We start from the raw sequence: 13,586 nt of genomic DNA, 5'->3' as shown, positions 1-13,586 counted from the left end.
CCTAACACCTCAGACCACCATCATAACAAAAGCATTTGACGTCATCGGTGCAATCCGGAGAATAAAATCTAGCACTCACAGCTTCTTGGGCTGAACTAGAGCACTAGATGGCCAATACAGGACGTTCTCATTCAAGCTTAATGTGACTGCGTACCCAGATCCAAAATACAACCTCAGTGTTTCTGAAGAATTTCCCAGAAATGGAGAGTTGAGAAAATGCCTCCCATGTTCTAAAACATCACCTTTCATTTCCGGTTACTGAGGTGCCCATCACAGGTGAAGCAGGCAGTCCTGTCTCCAGGCTCTACAAATAGAAGTCATCTTATAGCCAACTCTAACAATGATTAAAAAAACAAACAATCACACACAATAATTTAAAAATCTGGAATCTTCGGGATTCATTGCATAGTTGCAGAGTGTCCTAGGAACATTCGTATTCTCATGCTGTACAGAGTTGGCAGAATACTAAATACCCAGGTTATATGACAGCACGCACTTTCTGAATAGGGACAGTGAATTAAAGAAGTGGTCCGTTTATTTGGCTTTACATTATCTAGAATTCCTTGATGTTCTACTAAGTAGTTTTGCCTCTACTTTACACTTAATGCCTTAGTGATGGCAAGAAAGATTGACAATCTGTACATCACCAGGTCTTAATGTTCTCAGCAAGTTTACTATTTAATAAATCTGAGGCTTCTAAATGGTAGCTCCTGCAACTTAGGCTTCTAAACAGTAGCTACTGCACCCTAGGCTTCTAAATGGTAGTTTCTGCAACCTATCAATAATTAATCCATCTCAACACCATGAATTTGACCATGCTGCTTGAATTTTCCCACTTCAACACTGGTCTTTGATCTGTGCTACCTGGTATGCTGGCCCAGATACCCTGGGTTTTGTGCCAATTGTTGAGTGCATGCCCAGTGGCTAGCATCAAATGTAATAAACTGAATTAACTATCTTGAGAAAACAGTAGGTGTTCGGGTTGCTGCCTATTATACCCTGGTGTGGAACCAAGTCTCTAGAAGACATGAGATTCAGAAAATGCAGGCTTGGCCTTAGCTATGAAGCTTTGATTGCAAGAACATTTGCTCCTCTCCGGCATGGATCAACAATCTGGATGTAAGCCTGTGGCTGCCGAAGCTTGGGTGTGTGCTGATCTACCACCTCAGCATTCTTACAGGCTTGATTCTTCCAGCAGCCTCCAGCTCCAGATGATTGCCATGGACCTCAGCAGATCTCCAGATTCAATGTCCCTTATGAGAGTTCATCCCAAGCAAGTTAAGTACAGACTTTCACCATTCTTTAGTACTTTGCGTATTTTCAACATACATTTAAAGCCTATTAATTGCGCTTAATTCTTCCATTTCCTTTCATCTGGTCTTTTTTTAATGTGTCGACATGTTCACAAGTGGGGGGGGGGAACCAATTCTTAATTACATCAAAACACATAAGGTTTTTTTTGCAATGACTGCTTTTAGATAACAACTTGATGAGATTAACAATACTTAGAAAACTAGTGAAGGATTTTACTGGGGTGTTCATTAAGGATATTTTCAGAGAAGACTGCCACAGTGGGTAAAGTCTGACTGAGTGGGTAGAGTCCACCCTCTAGTAAGATGGGCTCTATCCATTCAGCTGAGGACCTGGGTAGAATAAACAGGAATTTGTCTTTTTCCCTTGTAGAGCTAAGACACCGTCTACTCCCGCCTATAGACATCGCAACTCGCGTATTTACATTCCAGGACTCTCATCATCCATTTCTTCAGACCTTTAGTTTCAGAATGGCACTCCCAGCACCGGCTTCCCTGGTTCTGGCCCTTTAGGAATTAGACTGAGCCATCTAGTAACATTCAAGGTTTCCAGCAGCTCGTTATGGGGCCTCGAAAATCGCCATAGTTACATAAGGCAATTCCTGTACTAACTATTCCTTCATCTGTCTGTCTGTCCTCTTGGCTCTCTCTCACTGAGAACATTGACATATAATTACCCCTCACACATGAGTTAGGTATATAATATTATTTTGTGATGTAGTGCTAGTTCCTTTGGTTTAGCCTGTCTTCACATCTTATTTTGAATTGGTTTCCCTTGGGTCTTTAGAAGAAATGAACCCATTCCTACTTATAGGTTATAGTTGGTCTCCTGTCTATAAAAGGGCGATATTTACAATTTATACGTGTGCATGTTCCTCAGAAGTTTTTTTTTTTTTGCCCTTTCTTTTAGGACATCTTGCACACTTTCATGTGCCCCTGAACCTGTTCCGAGTGGAAAACTAGCACCTTTCTGGGCTTTTATCCTGGATAGCGTTTTTCTGAGCTTTTCTCCAGAATGTGGCACAGTGTCTTTGACTGGGATGGCATTGCCATCAGGAACACCAAAGCTCTTTTACCACCATAAATTCTAGGCAGAACACAAATTTATTTGTTTTTGAGAAGGCAGTGCAATCTCACCATTGGTTTTGTGATCAGACCATAATCCTACGAACAGGAACCTCATTTATTGCCTGTGGAAATGCAGATTGGTATAACCACTCTGAGAACTGTTTATTGCTTTCTTTTAAAACTAATTCATGCATTTACCATATAATCAACAGTAACATTCCTGGGAATTTATTGCAGAAAAATGAAAATCTATAAACACATAAATGCACTCTGCAACCTACCCACAAATGTTCAAAGCAACACTATTTGCCATAGTCCTAAACTGGAAACAATTAAGAAGCTACATAATAGGAGGGAAGCTAAACAAACCATGATACGTATATGCTGCAGAACGCTGTTTCAGTGATGGACCTGCAAAAACATGGATCATTTGCAAAGGTTTTCTACTGACTACAAGGCAATCTTAAAAGGACACGTAGTGGTGTATGTAACATCATCAATGATGATATTGCTTTTTGGTTTTTGTTTTGTTTTGTTTTGTTTTGTTTGTTTTTTCGAGACAGGGTTTTTCTGTACTTTGGTGCCTGTCCTGGAACTAGCTCTTGTAGATCAGGCTGGCCTTAAACTCACAGAGATCCACCTGCTTCTGTCTCCTGAGTGCAGGGATTAAAGGCGTGAGCCACCACCGCCGGCCAATATGATATTGTTAAGATGGAAAAATATTCCTTCATTCTTCCGGAGGTGGAGTTGATGGGTCGTGTGTTGGGTAAACTGTGACTGAAGGTTGGCAATGGGGCACCTGTTCCAGGATGGTCCTGTATTGCAGCTGGAATGCTTACACACGCCTATACGCTTGATAAATGGCACAGTGAGGTAGAAGCTCTGGGACAAGGTCAGTTTTCTGTTTCAATACTGGGTTGTGGTTACATAAAACATAGCCATGGGAAAAACTGAGAGGGGCCTCAGGGGAGCTCTCTGTACTATTTTCCCCAAATTTCTCTCAATATATATTTTAAATTTTTAGAAACTAACAAATACACTTAATAGCCGTGTATCTATATTTGTAAGAGTTCATGTGCCATGGGCCAGTCTTATCATTTAGGGAAAGTTTTATAACATGGGAGGAAACTATTAACCAGCTAAGTTTCCGGATGCCAGCCACAGAGGCTAACTCTTCAAGAACAACTCCTAAGGGCAGCCAGCTGTCTTGCATGAGATGTGCTTTATTGTGTCCCTAGAGCCACCCACGCCAACCCTCACCAATTGGGTAGTACACAGGGCCAGCATCTTCATCACAGATTCAAGGATGACATGAGCTTTGTCTGAGATGTCAAAGAACAGTTCTGGTTAGCTAGGTGGGAGTTTAAAACTTATCACATCTTAGTGTATGAAGTCAGCCTAGGCTAAGAAGATCCTGTTCCCCCCCCCAAAAAAAATCTAATAAACCTTCTTTATAACATTTATTAAACGCAGTAGCATTTTTCTTCTTACAGAGTAAGGTTGTTGTCATCTTTTAATATAAACTCATTCCTTGGGTTCTCGTCTCTGTGGCTGGCATCCAGAAACTTAGCTGGTCAATAGTTTCCTCCCATGTTATAAAACTTTCCTTAAATGATAAGACTGGCCCATGGCACCTGAACTGAGCTGAATACCTGCTTTCCTTTGGGGGGCTGGGACTTTGCTAACTGCTAAGCAGAGAATGGTTTCATGTCTACCTCCAATCAAACCTCAGGCATTTAGCCTTTGCTACACTGGCCAGAATACAACACAGCACACAGTACATACCAAAGTCTGCTTCAATAACTTTTATTAGATTGTGCTTAATTACCACATAACACTTTAACATGAAAAACTATAATGTCAAATTACTTGAGATATAAAGAAATGCATAAAAGTACTGTTAGCCATATTTAACAGTAGAACTATTAATTGAAGGTGGAAAATATGAAATCACAGTTACAGCAATATGCACATTCCTGAAAATTGAGACATATAAAGTATATGGAAGTTTTAGCTATAATTGTCTGTTCACACAAGAACACAGAGGACACAGATTGTACTCCCATTCTATCCCTTTGACAAGGGACTTTTGACAAGTCGCTTGAAATCTTCCTGTGAGCTGAGCAAATGGACATAAGGACACCAAAACCCACCCGATTATGAAAATTCAAGTACTTGAGAGAATTCCTTTTATTAGAATCACCCATACATTCCTCTCATTCTCTGATCACTGCACCCTGAAATTCACCACGTAGACCATGATTTAAATCACTCACTCGTCATTTATTTTGGCCTTGTGACTACGCCCTGTACCCAGTCTCAAACAATAACTTCAGGAACACAGGGCTACTCTTTTCTCTTTGTTCAAACCAAATATTGATTCTTCATTCAACCCTAATCCATGTGTTGAATAGATGCCAAGCTCTCTTCTAAGGGGAAAGCATAAAGCCATTGTCTGATCTCATACTCTTGAAACATGTTGTGATTGATGTAATAACAAAAGATGAAGTGGTCAAACACACTTTGGTAGTACACAGAAAATATCTTCAGAAGAAACATATACTGGATCTTGAAAGCTATGTAGTTCCCCAGAAGAAACTAAAAGGAGTATTTCTTAATGTGTCCCAGGCATAAATGATGTAGTTATGACATTGAGATTTTTTTTTTTTTTTTGGTTTTTTGTTTTTCGAGACAGGGTTTCCCTGTAGTTTCTAGAGCCTGTCCTGGAACTAGCTCTTGTAGACCAGGCTGGCCTCGAACTCAGAGATCCACCTGCCTCTGCCTCCCGAGTGCTGGGATTAAAGGCGTGCGCCACCACCGCCCGGCGACATTGAGATTTGATACTTAAACTCAGACAATGAAGTTTCAGTCTCTCTCAAGTGGACATCATTGCTGTTAGTTATTTGATATCTGTTTTGCTTTTTAAGTTAATCTAAACAGTTTTGGTTCACAGTGGCATACCAATTATCATTACAAGCCCTGGAACTAGGTTGCTTAGGTGTGATTCTCATTTTCCTCAATTTTTAGCTCCCCAGGCGCTCTTGACTTTGAAACGTGTATAATAATCAGCGCTATCTCCCAAGATTACTTGGAGGACTGAGTTAATCCATGTGTACTTAGGCCAGTTCCTGGTACATGCTAACAGCTGTCACTTCAGACTACTAATATTTCTGCATGTTGGTTTAGCAATAGGCCCTACAGTCATAAAATTATTAGCTGACATCTGGTTTACTATACAACGACTCATTAACAATTTCTACCTATTGCAAAGTACGATGTTTCCTCTTTCCGGGATTTTAACTGTAGCTACGTCACTGGTCAGAGTGCTGTGTGACTGAAAAAAAAAAAAAATGCAGTTTTTGTACCCAATCGAGTAGAAGTCAATGAGAGGAGAAACACTGTTGGAATGATTCAGAAACCCGGAAATCTGTAGAAAGCTCGATGCTTGCTGATACACAAAATTGTAAATAATTTTATTTCTAGAAAGTTGGGTTGGTGGGCAATTACTCTGTCCAGTCCCTTGCAAACGGGGGTCAATTCAGGCGAGTTCTCCACTTTCGGCCAAATCGGCCTTTTCCGCGGTACCCAGCCTTTAGCCAAATCTCTAGGGAGGATTAGCAAACCGGATCCCTCTACCCGGGTTTCCCCGTCGCCCTGGCAACGGGACCGGAAGGGGCGGGCTTTACGCCCTTCCTTCCGCCCGCGGCTGCCTTCGGCGGTAGAGCCGCTGTGGGCCGCGCTGCGGGTTGCTCCCCCGTCTCGGAGCGGGAGCCGGAGCGGGAGCCGCAGCGGCCGCCGCACAGACGGCCACGTCAACCTAAACCGGCCCGTCCGCCCCACCCCGCCGGCCGCCGTCCCACCGACGCCCCGCCCCCGCCCCACGCCTTTCCCACAATGCCGCGCGCCAGGCCCCGCCCCGCCCCGCCCCGCCGGCGCGACCTGAGCGGCGGTGCTGCTGCTGCTGCTGCTGCTGCGCGCGCTCGTAGCCGGCGTCCGTTCCGACCCGGTCCCGAGCTCGGCGGCCTGAGGATGGGGCAGTAGCCGAGGACGCCGAGGTGGGCGCGGGCAGCCTCCACGCACCGCAGGGGCCTCGGGAGGGAGGGAGGGCGCCGGCCGCATCCCACCGCCGCCGCGCCGCGCCGCCCCTGGGTCGGGTCCTCGCCTCACTCGCTGCCCCCTCCACCCCACCTTCCTCTCGCACTTCTGACTCGTGCTGCTTCTCCCCGGTCGGACCCGGGACCTCGGACGCACACGGGCCACCCCCGTTCCCCTGCCTTCCCCGCTCCCGCTCTGGAGAGACGGCAGCATCCATCCTTAACATTGCGAATCTTTACCTTCAACCTCCTCAGCGGCCCCGGGCTGTTCTGTTACTCCCACCCTAACCCCAGGGACACCGTATCCCAAATTCCTGATTGAGATTAGGTCTTCCTTTGTTTTCCTTCCTGTTAGTTATTAGCCGGGGTATTTCTGGTTTTCTATCAGTGTATCTTACAAAGGTGTATATTTTGTGGGATGGACAGGAGGGGTTAGAAGTGAGGTGAGGCCTGTTCACAGGTAAGGAATTTTTAGAAACACGTTTGGATTTTAAAAAAAAAAAAAAGGAATTGAAGTTGAAGATGCTAGGAAAGATCCCTTCTCCCAAGCATTTTAATTTCTTAAGGGATACTAGTAGAACTCTAAGGTGAAATTCTAGATTTTGATCCTTCACAGCCTTCCTGGTTCTCTTGTTTCTTCTACTTTTGTTTATTGCACACGTGAACTTTATAATGAAATTTCACCGATTCGCAGCTATTTCTTTTTTTTTATAAAAAGTTTCTTCTCCCAGTGCAAGCATTTTAGAAAATTTGAGGTGGCCCGCTTTGTAAGTTGTCTGTTTTTATACTGACATTTTAAAATTGTTATGTAAAAGGCACAAACCCCTTGGAAAAGTTTTATGCTTCCTTTTATTTCCCTCAAAGGCATCCTCTGCAAATGAGATTAGATTCAAAAGAAAACTGAACAATTTTTAAGGCGTAAAAGGAGCAAAAAGGAAGAGATATGGGAGAAGGGCAGTGTGCTGGGAGAAGAAGGAAACACTGCTCATTCTCACCCTGGTAGAGTCACACTGATCAGAGCCTTCTTGTCTAAATGTGTGTGTGTGTTTCTAGATTCCAGCCACCAATCCCCCTTTTCCTTCTACCTAGAGTGATTTCACAAATATGCCTACCTAGATACAGAGGCAAGGGAGGGTTCTAGAGGGTAGGACTCAGGGCCATTCACAATGTATTGCTGACTGTGTCACTCGGCAAATTATGTTCTAGCTGCTTAGTTTAGAAAGTATTTTAACTGCCTGGTTTGGTCTCTTTAGGTTAACGTTTCTGGGCTTTGTTCTGTGATGCTTGATTGACCCTTGAAGTAATGTGGACAGAAGTTCTCAAATGTGTTTCTTAGAACCACTGGACCCAGCACTGTATCTTCATGTTCACTTAAATAAGAACTTGCCAAAGAAAGAGAATGGGAGTCTGGTTAAACAAAGATGACTTTCTCAGAGACTTGAAGCGGATCGGTCTCTGTCTTCTGATAGTGTTTGTGGTTGTTGTGGTAGGCACGGATCAGAATTTTTACAGTTTACTCGGAGTATCTAAAACTGCAAGCAGTAGAGAAATCAGACAAGCCTTTAAGAAATTAGCACTGAAGTTACATCCTGATAAAAACCCAGTAAGTAAAATTTCTCTTTCAAATACCTGCTTATTATACCATGTCTCAATATGTATTTTATTTTTAAATAAGCATTTGAAATGCTTAAGAATGTAAAAAATTATAACTTGGCAGCTGGAGATAAAAGACAGGTAGGTAGAGCACTTGCCTGGCGTGCCATGGTTTGGGGTTTGATTCCCACCACCTGAAGCTAGTAAGTCACCTGGTAGACGAAAACCAGAAGAAGCAAAGCACGAGGATTTCTCAGTATCCTGTACAGCTGCTGCTTCACTGTAAACTGATTTCCAGCAGAAGCAGTGAGTGGATCAACCTCAGCCTTGTCTTTGAAGCAGGGTTCATGCTAACGGGGGTTAAGAGCATAGAGACAATTATTCCCTCAGAACTCAGCCTTTCAGGAGTGACGGTAGCTAGTCACAGCGTGGTGTAACTTTCACTATTGTAATCCATGCAAAGTTCACACTCTTGACTTACACACTTTGAATCAAAACTTGAGGGCTCCAAATGTACTTCAGTTTATAAAGATTGTGTATCCAAGAGCCTTTAAAATCAGTCTGTTTTGAATTTTATGATATTTAAGTTTTTCATTAATTTTTAGCTTATCATGAATAAGGACATGATGGAGAAAATGTATGTAGCTAGAAATTTATAAGTGAGTTTATTTTATCTCAATTACATAAAACTGAACACTATAAACTCCTGGTTGACTTCTCTTTCCCAGAGATCTGTATTACATTTAAGGATTTTGTTGTTGTTTTTTTTTTTTTTTCACGTTTTTGTTTTAAAATTTCCAAGTGTAATTTCCAGAAGCCAAGTCTATGTTACAGTAAAAAAGTAACATCTTTTTATTCCAGTTTTGAATTGTGATTCTGGTATTCTTATTTAATAAACTAGTGGGTTGAAAGCTACACTTTATGGCTGGGTCTCACATGGGAAATGGCATGCATACTTATTTATCACTGTTACAGAAGTAACAGATTATAAGTAAAGGCTTCACGGGTCCCTTAGGCTTGTTTCTTAGTGGCATTGTTTTCAGCGTTTTAGAAGGGGATTGCTGATCTTTATCCACTGTTCCTCTTATTTGGATATTTCATACAGTAATGAACTTGTGTTGCAGAACTGCCAGACTTTTGAATTTTGAAATTTCTGATTTCCCTTCCTTAGGCTTCTTTTCAAAGTTTGCTTCTCTGGAACTACTTCCTGATTTCATCTTGATGATTCATGTCATACTGTACTGCCCTTTTTCCTGTTGGTATGCAGAAATCCGGACCAGTTAAAAATATGTATTTGTGAAGAGATTCAGATTGTATATTTGAAATAACTGTTGTATGTAATATTTTTTAACAGAATAACCCAAATGCACATGGTGATTTTTTAAAAATAAATAGAGCATATGAAGTCCTCAAGGATGAAGATCTGCGGAAGAAGTATGACAAGTACGGGGAGAAGGGACTTGAAGACAACCAGGGAGGCCAGTATGAGAGCTGGAGCTACTACCGCTATGACTTCGGTAAGGTGTCTGCTCCCGTGAGTCAGTCCTGTCCCCCACCCCATGCTGGCCTTGAACCGAAGGTCTATGCCCTCGACCACCAAGCCATGTCTCCAAACCTGAAGTTTATTTTATAATACAAATAAAACAGTGTCAAAATTATGCTGTTTAATTTGTATGTTGCATGTATGTCGCTTTGATTAGCCCTTAGGTTACTCTGAAGTTGAGTTGAAAAGGCAAGTCAGTTGGTCTATAGAAATTACAGAACATAAATGAAAGTGTGTTGGTCAGATTATATAAAAGTATTACTTTTATATATGGTTTCATTTAACAATGTGTTTTGTGCTGTATGTTGCATTAGAAGTTAAATATTAAAGCATGTCAAAACTTTCAAGAATATGTTCCAGCCATAGCTAGACTTCCTTTTAAACGTAACAGTAGCTTGTGTGGTAGAAACACCGTCTTCCTCGTGTGGCGCCTCTGGTGATCCTGGTTTTACGTGCTGTTGGCAGGAATAAACAAGGAAAGCAAGAGGAGAGGGAGACACAGAGGACAGGGAAGGAGGAAGTAGAGACCAGAGTCATATCAGAATTGTTATCATATATATCACCAGTGTTTCCTCTTGTACTAGTGAGCTTCAAATGCAGGCTAAGAACTGCATGTGCTTTTATCTGGACTAAGGAAAATAGTTTAAATTTGTTCTATGGTTTACTCAAGACTTGATGAATGAATTTGAAAATAATATTTACATATATTCCCTGCTGACCTTTACCAGCCAGACTTAGCTTACAAAAGGAAAATTTTATTGGAATACAGTTCTGCTCATTTGTTACATATTATCTATTACTTATGTAAGACTCTGAGGGCAGAATTGAGTATTTGTGTTTAAAAATAAAACCAAAGAAACCCCACAAAAACTTTGCCCTGTAATGCCCTATAAAGCCCCAAATATTTACAAGTGCCCCTGTAGAAAAAATTTCCTGTCGGTGCTTTATATCCATTGTTAACATTACTCAGTTTGTGGTTTTGATATTGTAGCATGTCATCTTTAGGAGAAGTTAGGTAACGGGTACGTAAAAATTTGTGCTGTTTTTGCAAGTTCTAGTGAGTTTGTGGTGTTTTTAAAACCAACAAAACAAGGGGACTGGAGAGATGGCTCAGAGGTTAAGAGCACTGGCTGCTCTTCCAGAGGACCTGAGTTCAATTCCCAGCACCCACATGGTGGCTCATAACTGTCTGTAACTCCTGTTCCAGGGGATCTGACACCCTCACACAGACATAAATGCCAGTAAAACCCCAATACACATGAAAGAAAAGTAAATAATTTATAAAACAGTAACAAGGCACAGCGGTTTTGTATGGGGAATAATGGAGGTGATTAGGAACTTCACCCACCCTGTGGTCGGCCGGATCACGGAATTGTCAGTATTGAAGTAAGTCATCTGGGGCAGCAATCAGTGTTAGTTTTCTCTTAATTTGATGTGTATTCAAGTTTGAAATTCAGTATAACTGATTTTTATAGCTAATATTTTATGTGGTGATTTATTTTTATGAAGAAGTTTTAATTTTATGGTTTTTATCCACTTTTAAAATTAGGTATTTATGATGATGATCCTGAAATCATAACATTAGAAAGAAGAGAATTTGGTAAGTTTATGGGCAAACAACTTTCTGAAAGTAGTACAGATCACATCTCTTACCCAAAACTCACAAGTCTGAATGTAATCAGAAGTTAGAAATCGTTCAGATTTTTTAAAAGGAATATGATGTGCATGGTATATTAAACTGTTCAGAGAAGCATGGGGGTTGGTGTTCAATATAAAATCACCAGTATGGGGCTAGAGTGGTGGTTCTCAACTGTGGGTCACAACTACTTTGGGGGTTGAACGACTCTTTTACAGGGGGCACCTAAGACTATCTGCATATCAGGTACTTATATCTCGATTCATAACAGATGCAAAATTATGGTAATGAAGTAGCAACAATAATACTAAGGTTGGGGTCACCACAACGTGAGGAATTGTATTGAAGGGTTGCAGCATTAGGAAGGTAGAATATAGTGGTATGTTATTTGTGTTTAAATAAATAAAGCTTGCCTGAAGATCAGAGGGCAAAGCAGCCATACTAGTCAGCCATACAGGCCAGGGAGTGGTGGCACACACTTTTAATCCCAGAATTCCAGAGACAGAAGCAGGTGGATCTCTGTGAATTCAAGGCCACCCTGGGCTACACAAGATTGAATCTGTCTAAAAGAGAAACAGAGCTCACACAAAGCTGATCCCAGCACTTGGGATCACACGCATTTAATCCCAACCCTAGGAAGGTGGAAACGGGAGCAATATGGTTGGACAGAGAGAGAATATAAAGGGGAAAAGACAGGAACTCGGTGGAGTGTGGAGTTTGAGGATTCATGGAGACAGGATCTTGCCCCTTCTATCTGAAGGTTTGGTAGAGGTAAAAGTTCTTTCTAGTGGTTGGCTTCTTTGCTTTTCTGATCTTCAGCTTGAACTCCAGTATCTCTGGGTTATTATTATTTATGCTACAATTGAGAACCACTGGGCTAGAGAAGTGACTCAGCTGTTAAAAGCACTTTTACTCTCGAGAAGACAGTTTCAATTCCCAACACCTACATGTCTCACAGCCATGGTTTAAGAATTCAGCACTTTTTTCTCTGACCGCTACAGGCTCTATGCACTCACATGGTCACATGCAGGTGAAGCTATCATACACATAAAGTAAAATTATAGAAACACTAACACTTCTTAGTCAATACGTAGCAAAATAGCTAAGTATGAGTGCCAAATGAAAATAAAAAGAATATGCAGTTGCGGCTTAGCCTCCATGTTACTTTGTTACGTACTTGCAACAGCAGAAAAGGTGCAGCTCCAGTCTTTTAGATGAGTGTGGTTATTGTGGGGGGCAGTTTAATTTTATATGTGACCGATATGAAAAGTCCCTGTTCCGTTCCAGTTACATTTTAGAAATTAGGAAAGCAGCTGACTAATAGAGTGCCGTCAGAGTTGTGTATATGAACTCTTCAACATCTTTTCCTACAAAAGGAATGGGGGGAATTGATTTATTGATCGATAACACTAATACCTGTATCACAGACCATATTTGGTTGTGTAACTCTATAGCTTTTCCTGTGTGGTTCTTACTCTGACTCATTCAGAAGTGTTTTGTGACCCTTGTGGTTAGAAAAAGGGAGACTTGCGCACAGAAATGAGAGGAACTGAACCAAACCTGCAGCTGGCTGCTCTGTGAGACCACCTAGAATGAGACTCTGCTAAGTTTTATACTACAGATGAGTTTATGCGTTTTCAGAATCACAATGCAGAAAAGGCCTCCTAATTAGGTCACTCAGAACCCCACATGATAGTTCTAAATTCAGGCCCAAAACCTTAGATATAATTGAGACATATTAACTAAAACTTGCACTGTTCTTTGTGTGAGTGGACTAAGATAAGATGACCCTGGCCCTTCAGTTCTAGAAGCAGAGAGAAGATGACAGGTGTGCTTATAGAGCTGACTCGTGTTTGGAGAAATGTCACCAGTGGGCTTGCTTGTGAGATTCTATTGCCATTTCTTTCTGTTGGCTTGAGTTATTTAATCTTTCCATAAACAATTATAAAATCGTCTTTAAGTGATGTGTATATGTTCTTAGTCTTCTGGGGAGAGTCCCCAGCACTCTCAGATCAGCTCTATTCTGGTAGAACAAAATGATGCAGCTGCTGTGTTGTGATCATGCCCTGGTTCATCTCTGCTTGCAGCCTTTCCTTATACCTTAAGTCCTTACATCCTTTTAACTGATTAATTTATTGAAATCTCTGCCCAGTTTCTTGCCTCTCAAGCATCTCTTCTAGCGGCCAGCGCTGGCTCTGATTTCCACCTTTCCACGTATTGGCATTAGAGTGCTTTATTATACATCTCTGAGATTTTTCAGCATAAGTCTTTTATATTTTGCCCAATTTTCCTGTTGTTCGTACTGGGAAATTTAGTCCAAATTACAGAGTTCGCTTTTACCA

General features: G+C 41.5%; 1 protein-coding gene across 4 annotated transcripts in view; it reads left to right on the top strand.

The window, feature by feature from the left end:
• Positions 1 to 894: 894 nt before the first annotated feature.
• The window catches only part of Dnajc10 (DnaJ heat shock protein family (Hsp40) member C10), a 44,975-nt gene continuing 32,283 nt past the window's right edge, over positions 895 to 13,586 (top strand). The window contains exons 1-5 of one of the 4 annotated variants that reach the window (XM_038336625.2): positions 895 to 1,119; positions 1,199 to 3,270; positions 7,726 to 8,075; positions 9,420 to 9,582; positions 11,158 to 11,208. In XM_038336625.2, coding sequence (XP_038192553.1) covers positions 7,872 to 8,075; positions 9,420 to 9,582; positions 11,158 to 11,208 — 418 coding nt within the window. In that variant the 5' untranslated portion in view covers positions 895 to 1,119; positions 1,199 to 3,270; positions 7,726 to 7,871. Of the gene's footprint in view, positions 1,120 to 1,195; positions 3,271 to 6,281; positions 6,434 to 7,725; positions 8,076 to 9,419; positions 9,583 to 11,157; positions 11,209 to 13,586 lie in introns of those variants that run through there. The other 3 variants (XM_038336627.2, XM_038336624.2, XM_038336626.2) reach the window with 3 other exon arrangements.

Source organism: Arvicola amphibius, chromosome 7 (assembly GCF_903992535.2).
Source record: "Arvicola amphibius chromosome 7, mArvAmp1.2, whole genome shotgun sequence".
NCBI lineage: Eukaryota > Metazoa > Chordata > Mammalia > Rodentia > Cricetidae > Arvicola > Arvicola amphibius.
The sequence above is the reverse complement of the archived record's forward strand: the minus strand, read 5'-3'. Positions and strand labels throughout refer to the sequence as shown.